The sequence below is a fragment of the Xyrauchen texanus genome, chromosome 20, assembly GCF_025860055.1.
Source record: "Xyrauchen texanus isolate HMW12.3.18 chromosome 20, RBS_HiC_50CHRs, whole genome shotgun sequence".
NCBI lineage: Eukaryota > Metazoa > Chordata > Actinopteri > Cypriniformes > Catostomidae > Xyrauchen > Xyrauchen texanus.
In genome coordinates this window covers 4,148,899-4,168,434 of record NC_068295.1, presented here as the reverse complement: position 1 = coordinate 4,168,434, position 19,536 = coordinate 4,148,899, and the positions used below count along the sequence as shown (strand labels likewise).

The 19,536-nt window shown below is 38.4% G+C and overlaps 2 protein-coding genes across 2 annotated transcripts in view; both read right to left on the bottom strand.

Annotated features, from left to right (window-relative positions):
• Positions 1 to 923, bottom strand: part of LOC127660373 (bcl-2-like protein 11) — a 28,916-nt gene extending 27,993 nt beyond the window's left edge. The window contains exon 1 of the mRNA XM_052150512.1: positions 603 to 923. Coding sequence (XP_052006472.1) covers positions 603 to 619 — 17 coding nt within the window. The 5' untranslated portion in view covers positions 620 to 923. The remainder of the gene's footprint in view (positions 1 to 602) is intronic.
• Positions 924 to 3,838: 2,915 nt separating this feature from the next.
• The window catches only part of LOC127660372 (acyl-coenzyme A oxidase-like protein), a 62,834-nt gene continuing 47,136 nt past the window's right edge, over positions 3,839 to 19,536 (bottom strand). Inside the window, exons 18-19 of the mRNA XM_052150510.1 lie at positions 17,492 to 17,593; positions 3,839 to 4,055 (exon numbers count right to left, since the gene is read on the bottom strand). Of these exons, the coding sequence (XP_052006470.1) occupies positions 4,023 to 4,055; positions 17,492 to 17,593 (135 nt within the window). The 3' untranslated portion in view covers positions 3,839 to 4,022. The remainder of the gene's footprint in view (positions 4,056 to 17,491; positions 17,594 to 19,536) is intronic.

Sequence of the window (19,536 nt, the reverse complement as noted above, 5' to 3'; positions counted from 1 at the left end):
CAACCGCGGGTTTCATTGCAATTCTCTATTTTGACTAATCCAGCGCAGTGGGTAACGGAAAACAAAGCAAACAGGTGCCTGCATTTATCCGTCTCAAAACACGGTTATATGGTCCGGTCTGTTAAAATGTCACCGTGTTAGGGCCACCGAGGGGAGGGGACTCCAGTCGAGTGCATTTAAACTTTTATTGTCTTCGCCGCATTGTTTGACTGGACTCGACGCAACGCGAAGCCGTTCATAGACAAAACGCGCGTCATATGTTTTCTTCCTCGCGCACAACTTTGTCTTTGCGCGCAAAGCTTCGTTAGAAATAAACACCAACGATGGCTACAACGCAAAGTGTTTAAAAAAATAAATAATAATAAACAAGCACACGTAGGCTATAACTAAATGACGTTCTTGTGTTTTAAATCACAGCGATCATATGTCCAAAAAAGACGCGTGCGACAATCGCGTGTATAATCCTCCATGAGCGACAACGTTGTAATTTAGAGATGGACCTGTTTAATTTATAACAAACAAAAGGTGTCTAAAAACGTTTTAAAGTTGCCATAGACTTCGAGAAAGCCGGTATAATGCACGATACTCCCGAATAAACTCACCTGGACGTGTCCGACATATCCAATGAGGCTTTAACGCATCATAATAGCAATAAAAAACAATGAAGGGGAAATAGAAGTATCCAAGAGAAAAATAATTATTAACAATTAATATAATAATAATTTAAAAAAAAAAACTATTCCAATTTCAGACATGCAATGGCTTTAAAATCTCGACGAATTTATTTCCTTTGAAGGAGCTGTCATAGGAAGATCCTGTTTGAGAAACGTCCACAGGATTATTTCTTGGAGTGTCTCTTTTGTCTCGATTGGTTTTTAAGTGTACTTCCTCGCCGAGGCTCACTACCCTGCGACCGCACAGCAGAGAGCGTAAGTTGTTCTGAAGTCTATCTACTGAAGCGAATACGGAGAGAAGCAGCTGCCCAATGTGGGCGTGGTATATCCGTTTCACCCGCCCCCTGGGGCGTGGTATATCCGTTTCACCCGCCCACTAGGCTGGTCTTCTGAAACCGCAGTCACGCTCCACATGTACACAAAGCTTAAACATCACACTATTTTTCTTTTGCACAATATTTGCACAACATACGTCTGTGGTATATTTCATGTTCAGTCTAGTCAAATAATGTTTGAATCACAAGTGCATTTCTAAATTTTATTAACATTGTAAACAATCCACATGTCGGTCACTTTCTAACTATAACATTAAGCAAAAGATGAAGATCCAATTTCTATGATTAGCGTAACTATAGAAAGAGCCAAACAGTTTGACTGACTCCAAAAGTATCAGTGTTGTAATTTAATCTTCATAACACATTTAACATACAAATTACATAAGATCACATTTATTTTGGCCACACATAAAGTTGGCTTTACATTAGAACTATAACAAGTAATGATAATTCAATAAACGAATGCATTGCTCACACTAGACAGTGATGTTTTCTCTGAGCTTATAATTAAAAATGATAAAATACGTTCATTAGATTGATGTAAACAAACTATACTGTTGCAAACAACAAACTCTGGCTTGATTTGAAGCATACAAGGTTAACTACAGTAAATGCAATTACATTAGCAACAGAGAGAGGACCTTAATTATTGCAAAACATTTGAGCAATTGCATTAATACAGTTAAAATCAAAGTCATGCAAACATTAAAATAAGTAAATTAATATATCAAATGATTGAACGTTTTGTCCAAACTACACACACAGTATGAGTAAAAAATTATTATGATTTTTTAAATTTTTCTCCCCTATTTGTAACGCCCAATTCCCAATGCGCTCTTAGTCCTCATGGTGGCGTAGTGACTCGCCTCAATCTGGGTGGCGGAGGACGAATCTCAGTTGCCACCGCGTCTGAGACAGTCAATCCGCGCATCTTATCACGTGGCTTGTTTAGCGCGTTACCGCAGAGACGTTGCGCATGTGGAGGCTTCACGCTATTCTCCGCGGCATCCATGCACAACTCACCACAAGCTCCACCGAGAGCGAGAACCACATTATAGAGACCACGAGGAGGTTACCCCATGTGACTCTACCCTCCCTTGCAACCAGGCCAATTTGTTTGCTTAGGAGTCCTGGTTACAGTCACTCAGCACACCCTAGATTAGAACTTGTGACTCAAGGGTCTCACAAGTTCTAGTTCTCACTGAGCTACATAGGCCCCCTGTATGAGAGTAAACTTTTAGTGCCAAACCCAAATGTGCACTATTACTCAATATACTGTAGGTACAAATTATTCCCTTTTGGCTTTACTCACTTTAAAATCTAAGTCACAAACATCCATTGCATTTTAATAGCAACTGCTTTGTTGTGAAAAAGCGATTAGATCATAAGAAATGACATAATTACATCACATCTGTTTTGCAACTGATGTTCAGTGCTTTAAATGGAATACAATGCAAATAGGTTTCCTCTTTTTTTCCCATTTGGACACCATACAGCTAAAATTATTTAAGCATTACAGAAGCAATAAACATGTTTAAACCCCATAAGTAAGACACAGTGTGCATAAAACTGAATTTCCCTTAGTCATACACACAAAGAAGCAGTATTAAATGAATATTCCGGGTTCAATTCAAGTTAAGCTCAATCGACAACATCTGTGGCAGAATATTGATTAAAACAGAAAAGATTTTCAACTCGTCCCTCGTTTTTTAAAAACAAATGCAGTTACAGTAGGGCACCAATGGAAGTGAATGAGGCCAGTCCATAAACATTAATGTGCACATCGCTTCAAAAGTAAACATTTAAGGTGTTAACGTGATTTCAGTGTGTTAAAATCTCTGTTTTACATGATTGTAAATGTTGGATAAATTTTGACACCACACGTATAATGTTTACATCACGTGGCTACAATTTTGAAACCACGTTAATTGTAATGTTTATGGACTGGCACCATTCACTTCCATTATAAGTGCCTTCATGAAACTGCAATTATCAATTTAAAGGTAAAGAAAAGTAGTGTTATGCTTATTTGACATCCTCTTATGGACTAAGCCATTAGCAGCATGTTCTGGTAAAACGTAGTACATTACAATTCATTTTGGCACAAAGAAGGACACTTGATCATAAAACATTCGGGAAATAAGAACTATTGCATTGACCGACTAGGAGTTCAATCCCACTAAGGTAAGACAATTTGGTAATGGTGCAACTCCCATGTACTTGTGAGAAGTCTGCAAATATCCCAAAATGTTTGTGAAGATTATGTTTCTATTATATATTTCAAATCAGAAATAAAATCAGACAACATTGGCATCATAAATTGTGCTTTTTTTTTGCTCAAATCACGCTAAAAACCGGCTAATACGCGTTCTAGAGTAAACAAATAGGTGGAGCATGTTTTAAAATGCCATTTGCTCTTTTAACCCAAAAGACGAGGACATCCGTTCCCACAGCGTTACAATTTGTCCCATTAATATATATTCAGTTTTCATCCCCTTATAATGTCTCTATCTCAACCATTGTTACATAAAACGATAAGCTGTTTCAAACAACCTGAAATCCCTCAAAAGTGATTCTGAATCTTAGTAAAAGAGTGAGTTGGCGTCTGTTCCGGGTTCATACATTCGCTCAGAGCTTAGACAGAGGCTGGCCGCTTCTGGGAAGCTGTGGCTGGTCGTAGAAGGCCCATTCCGCCCTGGGGTTGGCGACCCCAGCGATGGGGGCCTGGATGCAACAGGATGGGACGCTGAAGTCAGCGACCACCTTCAATGCATCGTCCTTCACCGATCTGCACAGCTCCAACAGCTTCAAAACAATCACACAAGGGTTAATGGAGCAATCACACAACAGTAACATTTAAGGAATATCACACAAGTGCTGTTTGACTGAAAATCAGCAAGCTTTGATTCTACCTCAAGTGAATATGTAAATTAACTGGTTTTAGTCAAGACAAACCTATTTTTTTTAAAGGGATAGTTCAGCCAAAGATGAAAACTCTCTAATTTACTCACCCTCATGTCATCTCAGATGTGTGACTTACTTTCTTCTGCAGAAAAAGAACGAAGAGGTTTAGAAGAATATTTCAGCTCTGTAGCTCCAAACAATGCAAGTTAATGGTGGCCAGAACTTTGAAGCTCCAAAAATCACATAAAAGCAGCATGAAAGTAATCCATGCAACTCTAGTGGTTTAATCCATGTCTTCAGAAATGATATGATAGGAGTGGATGAGAAACAGATAAATATTTAAGTCCTTTTTTACCATCAATCTCCACTTTCACTTTCTCATTCTTATTCTTTTGTTTTTGTCAGTTCAAATTCTTCATGCATTTTGCCACCAACTAGGCAGGGACGAGCATTTATTGGAAAAACTGACTTACATATTGATCTGTTTCTCACCCACACCTATCATATCGCTTCAGAGTACATAGATTTAACCACTGGAGGCGTATTGATTAATTATATGCTGCATTTATGTGCTTTGTGGAGCTTCAAAGTTCTGTCCACCAATTACTGGCATTAAATGGACCTACAGAGCTTAAACATTCATTTAAAACATTTTCATTTGTGTGTAACAGAAGAAAAAAAAGCCATACACATCAGGGCGAGTAAATGACGAGATAATTAAAATTTTTGGGTGGACTATTGCTTTAACGTAACTATCTCAACCTGAAAATCAATTTGAATGGTCAGATCAAGTAGCTTTAAGTTGCTCATTAGAGAAAGCTGCAATACTCGTTATACAACAGTAACATTTCCCATTTAATTGCAATCCAGATATTGATTCTTAAAATCCAAAGAGCGATCTTTTACGTTTATTTAAAGTTTACTTCAGTTTTGGTTGTGTTGATTATTATTTCTGTTAAAAGAATAGCAACCGAACAGCACTGTTTGGGCACTGTCTTTTTTATTTATTAATATCTTCATAATGTACCAAGTTAAAAGGCCTCCAGTATAATTTACAGCATTAACTGAGAATTTCCTTTATATGTTTGCAAAATGGACATTATAATAACAATCAAATCGTATCAAAATCAAATTCAATGAACTTGAGAATCAGGACACAATCAGGACAGAACACAATTCTGACATTTGTCTCGACCCCCCCCACCCCCCAAACAGTTAATATTGAACAATTGACATTTAAGACCGCTACTTCATTATTTTGATCCATCAATGAAAACAGATCGCTAGTTGCAATGTTGGCCAGAATAAATGCACAACTCTTACTAAACTGAAAATGAACTGAAACCTCATACCACTGGGAAACACAACCCTAAACTTGAGTGTTACATCTTGCACGAGGCCCTCTTGTGGACATGAATAAAATAACATTGATCGACACTTTTTAAAATTTTTTAAAATGTCATTCAGATATGAGAATATAGTGAGTCATTTCAGTGATGTGCTAAATGTAGAAACATTACATCAGGACCAAAGCATGCTGATCAGCTGACAAACTGACCAAAGAAATCTCAGAAGACTTTTGTATTACTTTACTTCCTGTCCATTAAGCTTTCGTATGGACATTTGTCTGAATTATGATATTTAATTTAGCAAAAATGATGCTGTGATAAATAGAAGTGCAGTCTCTTCAATGGGCCGTACTGTTGTTTAAATTGTTGTTGGTCGTTCAGCGGATGAAACTTAAAATGCAACTTGAGAGTTGTGAAAATGAAAAGTGATCTAGAATCTTTATACAGCTTTACATGCAGCGCATACGCAACTGAAGAGACTGTCTATCCGTCACTTGCACCTTCATTTTCATGAGTCAAAAAATAAATATGATGCTACTCTAAATAAGGTCTATTATTAGGTTTATTATTACTATATATTTGTTTTAAATATGGGCAGATGACCTGTCATGATAATGTGCAAATTAATTGTAAATGCAGATTTTTATGATATTCATCTAAAAAAAAAAAAAGAATAAAAATAACAAAAATCTGGGTTCCAGTGAGGCACTTACAATGGAAGTGAATGGGGGCCAGTCCATAAACATTCAATTAGACACGGTTTCAAAAGGATAGCCACAAGACGTGTGTTTACATGATTTTAGTGTGATAAATGCGCTTATAGGGTTTATGCTGTTGCCTAGTCATGGCGACGAAGTTGTACGATTTTATCACACTAAAATCATGTTAACACACATACTGTTTACATCTTACGCACATACTTTTGAAACAGTATTTTAATGTTTATGGATTGGTCCCATTCACTTCCATTGTAAGTGCATCACTAGAATCTTGATTAAACAAGGGATGAGTCTAAATAATGATTTTTTGTTAATCAACATTATGCCACAAGTGCTGTCGGTTCAGCTTAACTTGTATTGAACCTGGAATATTCTTTTAACTGAGGGACTACATTGATATTACTTAATTATAAAGAAATGTGTACATGTTAACCGTCACATACACTTTCCCTTAAATCTTGCTGTTGCACAGAAGTACATATTTGTGCTATGAGTCGTCTACACATGTGCAGTTTTAGATATGACACCAGTGTTAACTTAGGTGGAAGAATGATAAAATGATAAGAACATTTGATGTAAAAGGATGATTCACATTAGATGTGAGAATCATTTGTCTCCTGCGACGGCTTCATTCATGAGGTGTCACACATCGATAACATAGACATCCTGTGTGAGTCACCGAAGCTGCTATTTTCTCACCCATCACCTGACAAAGACTTAATTTATCGTCCTGACACTTGGGATCCTGCTCAAGTGCTTTGCATCGCCGATGAAAGAGATGATCATAGGCTGTCAGTTTTCAGCAAAGCTCTGTTTGTTTATTCTGACATTTATAAGCCTGTACTGTGAAACCCCTTCATTGTTCTGTTTGAGAAACACTCGCTTACCTGTGTAGCATTTACGCTTAAAATATGTTTGGACACGTCTTGCTCAATAGCCTTCTGTCCAATCAAGAGCCCGTGGTATGTCTGACCTGTCTTTCTCTCTCTCGTGCTCTCGAGACACTTTTAAATGCAGACTACTATCCACACAAACATATCCGAGTTTCGAGGCACAGTTACTGAAGATTGATACTGTGGATTCATTTTTCTGTGCTTTGGTATATAGACCTCCCAAACTAAATAAGGATTTCATCCAGCAATTCTCTGATGTTCTCTCTGGTTTGGTGTCTCGCTGTGATAAACTTCTGGTCCTTGGGGATTTTAATATTCATTTATGCTGCCCGTCAAAGCCATTGGTTAATTAATTTCTTTCTATTATTGAATCTTTTAATTTCATACAACATGTTACTGGTCCTACCCATAAGAAAGGTCATACATTAGATCTTGTGTTATCATTTGGTATTTCTGTATCAAACTTGGAAGTTTCAGATGTGGGCATTTCTGACCATTATTCACTGGTATTTGATGCTGTTTGTTCCTATATCCATCCAATCTCTTCTCAGCCTTTACACTATGCTAGGTCCATTAATTCTAAAACTGCAAACCTTTTTTCAGAATTGTATTTATCGCATGTTACAGACAAAGCCTTTGGAGAGGATACTGCAGGCTGAGGTTTTTACGAAGTCATGTACTTCTATTTTAGATTGTGTTGCCCCTCTTAAACTAAAGAAACACAAGGGAACCTCTCAACCTTGGCTAAATAATGTAACTCGCACTCTTAGACAAGAATGTAGAAAAGCTGAACGGAAGTGGAAGAGAGATAAACTTCAAGTCTCCTATGAGATATTAAAAAATGCTTTGGCTGACTATCAGAAAGTAGTAAAAGAGGAAAAAATTAAATTTTACTCTAAGGTAATTTCAGATAATGCAAATCAGCCAAAAGTACTATTTGACACAATTGATTCTATTTTAAACCCCTCAAGGAATGTTATGAGAGATGCCACATAAGAGACTTGTGAAGATTTTTTATTGTTTTTTTACACAAAAAATTGAGAAGATCAGAAGTGAAATAGTACCTGTACATTCCTGTTCATTCATTAATCCTGCGCTGTCTAATATTTTTTCTAACTTTGAACCAGTTTCACCAGCGCAGTTGGCAGATATTGTCTCTAAAATGAACGGAGGTAGCTGCAGACTGGATGTTCTACCTACCCATCTTTTTAAAAATGTTTTTCCTACTGTGAGTTCTAGCCTAACAGGTATAATTAACGGTTCTCTAATGAACGGAGTGGTACCTAATAGTTTTAAACATGCAATTCTTCATCCCTTGTTAAAAAAACCTAACTTGGATCATACAGTATATCACAATTATAGGCCAATTTCTAAATTGTCTTTTATTTCGAAAATTTTAGAGGAAGTGGTCTATTCACAGTTATATTCATATCTGAATACTTATAATATTTTAGATATATTCCAGTCAGGCTTTAGGACCTGTCATAGTACAGAATCGGCACTGCTCAAGGTCACTAATGATGTATTATTATCGTTGGATTCTGGATCACATGTTGTTCTGGTTTTATTGGATCTGAGCGCTGCCTTCGATACAATAGATCATGAAATTCTTCTCAGTCGTCTGGAGTGTTGGGTTGGTGTGCAGGGTATAGCTCTTCAGTGGTTTGCTTCATATTTAAAAGGCAGGCCAGTTGCTGTGAATCTGGGAGACTTCTCTTCCACATTGGCCCCTTTAGTTTGTGGTGTCCCTCAGGGGTCGATTTTGGGACCGTTGCTGTTTTCGCTCTACATGCTTCCTTTAAGCAGTGTTTTTAGAAAGTATAGCATTTCATATCATTGCTATGCAGACGATCTCCAATTTTATTTTCCTGTGAGGCTAGATAACACCTGTTCGTTGGACAAAGTACAGGAATGTTACAGTGACATTAAACTCTGGCTATCCAGCAGCTTTCTCCAATTGAATGAGAGTAAAACTGAGGTTTTGATTGTAGGCTCTCCCGTCTTATCTTGCTTTCCTGATCATTTGGGATCTTTATCCCTAAAGACTGAGAATCATGTAAAGAGTTTAGGGGTAATCATGGACTCATCACTTAACTTTAAGAAACAGATTGGTGCTGTTGTCAAAGGAAGCTTTTTAACCTGAGATCAATTGCTAAAGTAAAGCATTTTTTATCTAGTGAGGATTTAGAAATTGTAGTTCATTCTTTTATTACATCTAAGCTTGACTACTGCAATTCTTTATATATCGGTCTCCCCAGACTCTGCTTGTCCGCCTACAGTTAGTGCAGAATGCAGCTGCAAGGCTTTTAACGGGGTGCGAAAGAGAGAACATATTACTCCGGTACTGCAATCCCTACATTGGCTTCGGGTCAAATTTAGGATTGATTTTAAAATTCTCTTGTTTGTTTACAAGGCATTGTCAGGCCTTGCCCCGCAGTACATCAGAGATCTTATAGTTCCTTACTCTCCTTTTAGAGTTCTCAGGTCCTCCGATCAACGACTTTTAAAGGTACCTCGTTGTAATTTAAAATCAAAAGGAGATCGTGCTTTTTCCGTGGTAGGTCCCAAACTTTGGAATAGTCTCCCATTCCATGTGAGATCAGCTCCATCGATTACAACTTTTAAGTCTTATTTAAAAACTTATTTATTTTCTTTAGCTTCTAAATAATGTATGTCTGTTTTTTGTTGTATGATTTTCATGTTATTATTCTGTAAAGCACTTTGGGGCAACGTCTGTTGTTTAAAAATGTGCTATATAAATAAAGTTGCTTGCTTGCTTGCTCGGAGATAAAAACATAACAGTCGATCTTAACAAACTTAGAGATGAGGAAAGTGTATATAGAGAGAAGTAAAAGAAAAGAGGGAGACTTACTATCGCTTACTAGTCTTATCAGTGTAAGCTGCTTTGAAACTGGCCATAATTCTTCATTATAAGTAGCCAGTGCAGTTATCTTTCCTAAGTTCATTTATCACTGGCATGAGTAGTATTCTTCTGGCACATACATATACATTAAATACAACTAATAAATCTAATAACGCTGAATTTAAAACAGTGATAGCCTGTTTTAGCTACACGTTATAAACCAGGGACCTTTGCAAACCATACTGTGATGACTCAATCTGCAAATCTAGTAAAAAAGCTACTTAAAAAAAGAGAAATATTCCTGGAGAATGAGTTTGATTATTGCTTCAGCTCGCTCAAATGCTATAGAGCGCAACAGTCCCATAAAAATCCCATTCATTTTCTACATAGGGGAACTGATTGAGACAGACCTACCGAGAGGTTAAGCGATGGTATATGCTTCTGTTGAAGCCATCGGTCCGTAGATTTGTCTTGAACATTGGGGTGTTGCAGCATGAAGCATTTATATGTCTCCATTGATCATAGTGTAACTATTGTGGGTGGTGGGGGGTAGTAATAGCTATTTTGATTATGGGCATGGGGTTACGCTTTTTGAAAATCATGTTTAATAGCAGAATTCCTGATAGAGAGCTAAACTACTCATGAATCCTGAAGAGAAATATCTACACAATCAGAGAACCGCAGCCAACGAAGTGCAGCAAAAGAGCTCTGCAGCGACTGTCCACTCCCGTGACTCACTGCGGATGATGCAATCGAGTCGGTCTCCCTACACTCATTTGCAAATTTCTTCAGGGACATGCACAGACATTTTTTGGGGCAGGGGCTCATGTGGAAAAAAAGGGCACTTCTCATAATTATCCATCCATCCATCCATCGTCAACCGCTTATCCTGTGTACAGGGTCGCGGGGGGCTGGAGCCTATCCCAGCTAACATTGGGCGAAAGGCGGGGGACACCCTGGACAGGTCGCCAGTCCATCGCAGGGCTTCTCATAATTATTTATAAAAAAAATAACAAAATTGTCAATTGTATGCAAATTAGCACATTTTAATTAGTTAATGCCTAATTTGCATATCAATGTGGCGATTGTGATGACATTATTCGGCACATATTTTACTGTATTCACCTGTAGTGTCTCCATTAAGTGCAGTACATTAGCCTGTATGGCCATGATATATTGCCTTGGCTAAACGTTAGCTAACAATAGCTAGTAGCTCATGAGTCATGCATGTTAGCAAGACACAAGTCAACTATATTTGTCTTCTGGCTTTTGGCTAATTAGCTGTAAAGTCGACGCACTGGTAGCTTAGTTTTTTGTTCATCACCACTCACCTCCACACAAGCCAAGAAAGAAAAACAGAACTGGGATAGGAGTTGGGAGGGGCTGCTGCCTGTCTGTCTGTCTTTCTGTCTGTCTGTCTGTGTGTTTGATGTGCCGATGAATGCTGCGCGAAGATGCGGTGCGACACAAAGTCTCATCTCCCGACCTGATGTTTTGATTTTTTATTCAATAAATGTATTTGTTTGACAGGGAAGCTGTGTGCAAACAGGAATGTGTGTGTGTGTGTGTGTATATATATATATATATATATATATTAATTTATAAAAAAATTAATTAAAAAAATGCACCCCAGAAAAAGGGCACTTTCTCTAGAGGAAGAAAAAGGGAAGGTGCTTAAGTTCCCTTTGATGTCTATGTGTGCACGTGCCTGTATTTCTTAATATTTTGCAATTGTATTCAAATGTATCGTTTCCATACTTGTAATCAACAACTTTAAATCGGTAGTTTATAGTTACATCTTTTTTTATTTGAAAACATCATTTGCATTTCTTCGTGGGATTGTAGTTCATTCCCTCGCTAAAGATGTCAAACGCACAGTCTTGTACCTTTTTGTCCGATTTTTAGCTACTTTTGTTTTTGCTTCAAATCAAAGTTTGTAATGTTGTGATTTGGCTTGGAGCTGGTTGGTTTAGTTCATGATGTAAAACTCTTTTTATGAAATCCCTATGAAAGAAATGAATGGGAAAAATACTTGTCGGCTGAAAAAAGTGGGTGGGCACGGTTACAAAATGTCACATGTTGCATTTGGTCACACTAAACTGCTACTTGTGGGAAAAATTTACTTATGACTGGAAAAGCTACAGTATTTTGAAAACAGCTGAGATACTGACAAGCTACAAACTCTGCCTGCCAACCAAGACACATAGTTTATCTACTACACTGGAATCGGGGTTATATCACCACCGAACTGAATGTTCTGCTACTTTTCAAAGACAAACAGGGGCATGAGGGTACATATAGAGGACGATAAACTCAGAAGTAGCCTGCATGAGGAAAAAGCCAGCTGTGTTAACACAACACGAGCGTTATCATTGTTACAGATGAAAAGGGCTTGGACTGGGATCAAGGTGATTAAATCAATGTTGTCTATTACATTTATAATCAAGTCTAAAGACATAGAGATGGGCTTTACCTGTGATCATACTTCTGAGATATCTCAGCGGTTTCTCATAGACAGCAATGAGATTAAATGGAGACTTTTGTAAAAGTCTTCTCAGTGCTTCTCAGATGCTTCTCCTGAGAAAAAAGACCTGAGTAATCTCACATTTGCTACTTTGAAACTGTGTCTTTGCTGACCAAAATAATAACCTAAGTTATCATTACTCGCTCATTTAAAATCAATTAAATTATTAAATGTAAAACATTGTGCAGAAGTGACCCTCTGTATTCAGGGTGAATGTGTGTGTGTGTGTGTGTGTGTGTGTGTGTGTGTGTGTGTCTCTTTTCAGTGAAAAGGTCTGGCTCTAATGTTGACAAATGTAATGATAGGAGTGTGTAAACAACAGAGGTCATTCTAAAGAGCTGGAGCCACACACAGAGAAATCACACATACATGTTAGTAACTCAGCCACAGATACTGTCTTTAAAGCACAGAGACACCCCACAGATACACACACAGTCTTACTCAACACACACATATTTTCTCCCTCACTCACTACCACACACACACACTCACTCGATCATTAGTGGTACATGCTAAAGCAAGCATTACTGCTATTATTGCTCACACTTGGGGTTAGGGATCGGATCAAACCTCTAACCCCAAGTCTTGTACCTCTGCTAGTAACTCACGTCTCATTGATTCTGCTACAGACATGTGTGCTACCTCAAATCATGCGGCTTGTTGAGAAGAGATGTGCCATTACTTTACGGACAAAAACACAAGTAAAGGAATACCACAGATTTGCATTGAAGGAGCACTGAGTCATATAGAGACCAGAATTTTATAGAGACTTGGAACAGTAAGCAACCCCACAGAACACCCTAGCAACCACATAGCAACGTGATAAAAAAACAATAAACAAATAGTGATTTTGGTATTTGAAAACAGGCACCATGCACATCCGTATTAATAATGCATGATATTGGATAGGTTCATAATTTAAAAGTACAGATAATTGGCCATGTAAGACATTGCTCCAAACTTTTCTTCGGTCTATTTGAAAAATCCAACCAAATCTGCCAAGCATCCTGTAGTGCATAAAGGTGAATGTAGTCACATCATGGGGGACTTTGTGGTGTACCGGCCCATGGGCCTCACAGTTTTTGATTTGTCCTTGGCCCTGGCAACTACCCAGACACCCTAGCAACCACATGGCAAAATTAAAATAAAAAAACCTCAAAACACTTTTGAGACTGCATAGCAATGCCCTGGCAACCACCCAACACAACCTAGCAACCATATAGCAATGTGCTAAAAACCACATAACAACACCCTGGCAAAAACCCACAAGACCACAGCAACCACATAGCAAAGTGCTGAAAAACACTCAGAACACATTAGAGGCCGCATGAGCAACTCTCTAGCAACCATACAACAATATGTTAAAAACCACTCAGAACAACTTGGAGACCACATAGCAACACCCTGGCAGAAGCCTACAACAACATAGCAACATACTAAAAACCAATCAGAACACATAAAAACTGCATAGCAATGCCTAGCAACCATAGAGCAACATGAAAAAAAAAAACACCCAGAGCACCCCAACAACCAAAAAATCAAAATGCTAAAAACCCTTCAGAATACGTTTGAGACTGCATAGCATTGCCCTGGCAACCACCCAGCACACCCTAGCAACCACATAGCAATGCCCTGGCAACCACCCATAACACCCCAGCAACCATGTAGCAACATGCCTAAAACCACATAGCAACAACCTGACAACTACCCAGACACCCTAGTAACCACATGGCAAAATTAAAATAAAAAAAACCTCAGAAAACTTTTGAGACTGCATAGAAATGCCCTAGCAACCATACAGTAACATGCTAAAAAACACTCGTAGACAATGTACTGTAGCAACCCCTCGGCAACAACCAACAAAAAAAATAGCAATGTACTAAAACCCAATCAGAACACCTTAAAAACCGCATAGCAATGCCCTAGTAACCATGCAGCAATGTGTTAAAAACCACTCAGGACACATTAGCAACTGCACAGCAATGCCCTGGCAACTACTAAGAGCATGCTAGCAACCACATAGCAAAATGCTTGAAAAAAAAAAAACAGCAGAACACATTTGAGACTGCACAGCAACGCCCTGACAACCACAAAGCACATACTAGCAACCACGTGCTAAAAACCACATAGCAACACCCTGGCAACAACCACACATAACACCATAGGAACCACATACCAATCAGAACACCTTAAAAAATGCATAGCAACGCCCTGGCAGCCACTCAGAACATGCTAGCTAGCATCCTTGTGGGGAGTTTTGCATAGGAAAGCACCACTCATATTTTCTTCAGAAAATGTACAAATCCAGATATTGTTATTCGTGCAGCAAACAATTCACATGTCATTTCCTTGTAAAACACTGCAGCCCACTGTCACTTTATCTTAACAACGTAATAACTCTTTTGTAATAATAATCGCTCACTGCAGGTCTTGAAAGGAATACTCATGTTTTTCACACTGTTTCTACTGCAAGTAGACTTTCTGCTCTTGTTTCGGCAGCCGTTTACTCTCAGATCGACAGCACAACTTCATGCCAATCAAAGTTCACTAAGCCCGATGTTATTTGCATGGATTACTCCATTGCATGGAAAATGCATTGATAGGCAAAGATGGCCAGCCTTATCTTTCCAAAACATTTTGTAATCTTGCTCACCTAGGAGAGATCTTTTCTCAACAACTCCCAACTGAGTTTCATTCAAGTATCAACTTAGTCTCAGATGTTTCTCCAAACTTTCTGAATTGTATTGCTCAGAGATTGCTCTTTAACGGCCCCGGAGCCTTTGTGTTTTCAGATGTTTATTTTCTCATTTAAGTGTGAATTAAAGTGTGAAAGTTCTTCTAAAATTCCTTGGAAGAACTAAAAACAGACACAAATGAGACAATTATTGACCATCCAGTAAGAGTATTGCAGAGGGTTGCAGTGAGGCATTTATAATGGAAGTGAATGGGGGCCAATCCATAAATGTTAAAATACTCACTGTTATACTGCTAAAAGTATAGCGATAAGACGTACAATATGTGTGTTAACATGATTTTATTGTGATTAAAATCACTAACTAACTTTTTCTGTGTGAAGTTATATCTAATTTTACCACATAATGCTGTAAACCCTAACACAGCAGCTAATTATCAAAATCATAATTCATTGGGTTATTTTTGCTGCATGTTTTGAGCCTGTCATGTGATAAATCACCTTCAATAAGCTATTGAAAACATATAACAATAGTTCAAATGAGTACGTTGAAAGGAACCGTAAGCACATGCCTACAGTCACGTGCGATGAGCATTATCATGTGGTCTGGGACTGACGGCAAAACAGAGGGGGTTGTTTGCATAGAGACAACGGCTGTGTTGGGTTTGTCTGAGTGGTAAACATGCAGTAAAGCACCTGCTGACCGCATACTGACAGAGCGGTGTCAACTCCACTGTCCGCTCGGCTCCTGCGTGCGCTTATGTGTGGGAGAACCATACCGGGGCCGCCTGCCTGTTTAATCACAGCTAATTGTGAACAACTGGACAGTTTGTGTGTGTGTGTGTGTGTGTGTGTGTGTGTGTGTGTTTGAGGTGGACAGAAGGTTGATCAATACCACCCTCGCAAATGTTCACATTTTGTTACTCGGTGTAAACTTCAGCTAATTACTAAAAGGGTTAATGAGTAGATGTAATCCAAAACAGCTTCAAATGTGTAGAAGAAGGGCTTTGAATGCCTAAAAGGAGTGAATCTCATGAAACCTGTTGAGAACATGTCACGGTCATATTTCAGCCCAAAATTAAAGGAAAGATATCAGAATTATATTTGCAAATTAAGAAATTAATTAGCAATTTAGGCCTAAAATTATGGCTTTAAAATATGATACTAAATGGATAGAAGTACCCTTCTTATCTTTCGCATTCCCCCCCAAAAAACTATTTAATAGAGGTTATCATACTGATATCGTTATTGGCGATATTGACTTTTTATAGTACTTGTTATCATATTGAAAAGAAAATAAGTTAGCCTTAGTTATTCTTCACTTTCATTGCATCTTTATATTGTGCAATGAAAGCGAATGGTGACTGACGCTGTCATTCTGTCCAACATCGCCTTTTATTTTAAGAAAATTAAGCACGTTTCCCCCATAAATGGAAGTGGAGCGTAGTTCTAGCGGGAAGACTAGCAGCTGTACATCATCACATCATTAGCTGGGTAACACCTAGCCAATCGCACGTAAGCCACTGCTTTATAAGTCTGCTCACAATCTATCACATTGCTGTTTCGGTGTGCTAACACTGCAACCTCCACCACCCCACCACCACCAGTTGAGCCCTGTCCCACAGGGGGGTAGGCTCCTCGCCCCTGCCTCCTATCTCCGGCAGGACATGACGGTTCCGGGTACAACTACCTCGGACTGCCGGACGGGGCCTACGCCAAAGAGAGAGACATCACCTCCCGTTTTACATCAAGTAAATGGCATCTCAAATTTCACTCAAGCCTGCATGTCTTCCCGATAGAAATGTCATTACCATATTGCAAAAACACCTCATTACTGTCATGCGAAAAACATTATGGTAATGTTTGTAGTTTTGCCTTTAATTTAAGCTAATTTACATACAGTATTTGTTAAGTTATTTTAATGAGTAAATTACTTATTACTACTCTAATATTGTAATCAGATTACTGAATTTACTGATTACTTTGTCAAAAGTAATCACATTACTTTTTCAGCTCAGCCAATTCAAAATAATGTCACTTTTCCTCCTTGTTCACTGACTTGTTAGTGGGTGCATGCCCTTCAGCTGTCACCGAAAACAAACAGATGTAATAAAATACTATTTTAGAAATAAGTGTAACCTAAGTAAAGTAATTAAAGTTATTAACTTATTTAAAAGTCAGTAACTCTAATCTGATTACAAGAATTCAAAATGTAATGCACTACACTACTTTTGCACTAAAAAGTAATTTGATTACAGTAACTAATTACTTTGTGATTAGATTACACTCAATACTGTTTACACACACATATATATATATATAAAACATCTGGACATATTAGGCTAATCAAAATTTTTTGGAGAATAAGTGCTTGATTGTTATGAAAATAATGTCACAGTGTAAACATACTTAACAGTCCTAAATTGTTTTCATAAGATTCATCCAAAGACTTACTGACAGGTTGCTAATGACCTAAGTCCTATGCAGGTGATGGGCAACTGTTTACATTGCCATCTAGTTGGTTAGATTAATGAGTACCTGGCCGCGGATCTGTCTGCTGGTACTGGGCGTCAGGTAGTTGTGCTCCAGATACCACGCTCTCTCCTGGTACACCAGAAAAGTGCCATGAAGCAGGCAGAACTGCAAGAGTGATGAGAAAAAACTCAAATCAAGACTTGACTTGACATGCAAAGAAATAAACCTGTAAACATGTACACAAAAACAAGTACTAAGACATTAAAAAATGATAAAAGAGCACACCTTGTTTTAAAGAACTATGTACACTGCACATTTTATTTTCCACAGATGAGTGGTAATGATGGAACTTTATGCATTTGTGCACTGTTAGTGTTTTTGACTCTTTTGGCTGTAAAATGCCTTTACCTGCAGTATAGAACAAGCTTACTTAATAACTCCCGCATTAGTTCCACTGAACACCTGGGCAGCTCTGAACAACAACTTTGGGGCTCGAACACTGTTGTGAATTTTCAGTCAATGTGTAAAACAAGTGTTCATTTCTTTTTAGAGATTTTATCTACATGTCTTTTTTAAAACTGAGCCTATATTGTGAATATTAAATAGTGTATAAGTACATATATTAGAGGTTGACCTATAGAGGATTCTTCCGATAACTAAGGTGGTGGAAAATGCAGATAACAAATTAATCTGGCGATGGTTTTTAAGAACTGATTTATTGCTACAAGTGTAAAAATTATTAAAATCACAGATGCGGTTTATTGTTCAACCAAAATCACAATAATAACCAGAAAAAAATAAAGATTTGGTGCATAACACAGGATTTTAACTATAAACAAGATGAAAACACATGATGGAGACTTGGCTATGTTTCAATGTCTTATAGTTAAGCAGGCTACTTACCAATATATTTATGAGCCTATATATTCACCAGATGAAGGGTTTTTGTGTGTATGTGTGTGTATATATATATTTAAATATATATATATATATACACTCACCTAAAGGATTATTAGGAACACCTGTTCAATTTCTCATTAATGCAATTATCTAATCAACCAATCACATGGCAGTTGCTTCAATGCATTTAGGGGTGTGGTCCTGGTCAAGACAATCTCCTGAACTCCAAACTGAATGTCAGAATGGGAAAGAAAGGTGATTTAAGCAATTTTGAGCGTGGCATGGTTGTTGGTGCCAGACGGGCCGGTCTGAGTATTTCACAATCTGCTCAGTTACTGGGATTTTCACACACAACCATTTCTAGGGTTTACAAAGAATGGTGTGAAAAGGGAAAAACATCCAGTATGAGGCAGTCCTGTGGGCGAAAATGCCTTGTTGATGCTAGAGGTCAGAGGAGAATGGGCCGACTGATTCAAGCTGATAGAAGAGCAACTTTGCCTGAAATAACCACTCGTTACAACCGAGGTATGCAGCAAAGCATTTGTGAAGCCACAACACGCACAACCTTGAGGCGGATGGGCTACAACAGCAGAAGACCCCACCGGGTACCACTCATCTCCACTACAAATAGGGAAAAAGAGGCTACAATTTGCAAGAGCTCACCAAAATTGGACAGTTGAAGACTGGAAAAATGTTGCCTGGTCTGATGAGTCTCGATTTCTGTTGAGACATTCAGATGGTAGAGTCAGAATTTGGCGTAAACAGAATGAGAACATGGATCCATCATGCCTTGTTACCACTGTGTAGGCTGGTGGTGGTGGTTTAATGGTGTGGGGGATGTTTTCTTGGCACACTTGAGGCCCCTTAGTGCCAACTGGGCATCGTTTAAATGCCACGGCCTACCTGAGCATTGTTTCTGACCATGTCCATCCCTTTATGGCCACCATGTACCCATCCTCTGATGGCTACTTCCAGCAGGATAATGCACCATGTCACAAAGCTCGAATCATTTCAAATTGGTTTCTTGAACATGACAATGAGTTCACTGTACTAAAATGGCCCCCACAGTCACCAGATCTCAACCCAATAGAGCATCTTTGGGATGTGGTGGAACGGGATGTGCATCCCACAAATCTCCATCAACTGCAAGATGCTATCCTATCAATATGGGCCAACATTTCTAAAGAATGCTTTCAGCACCTTGTTGA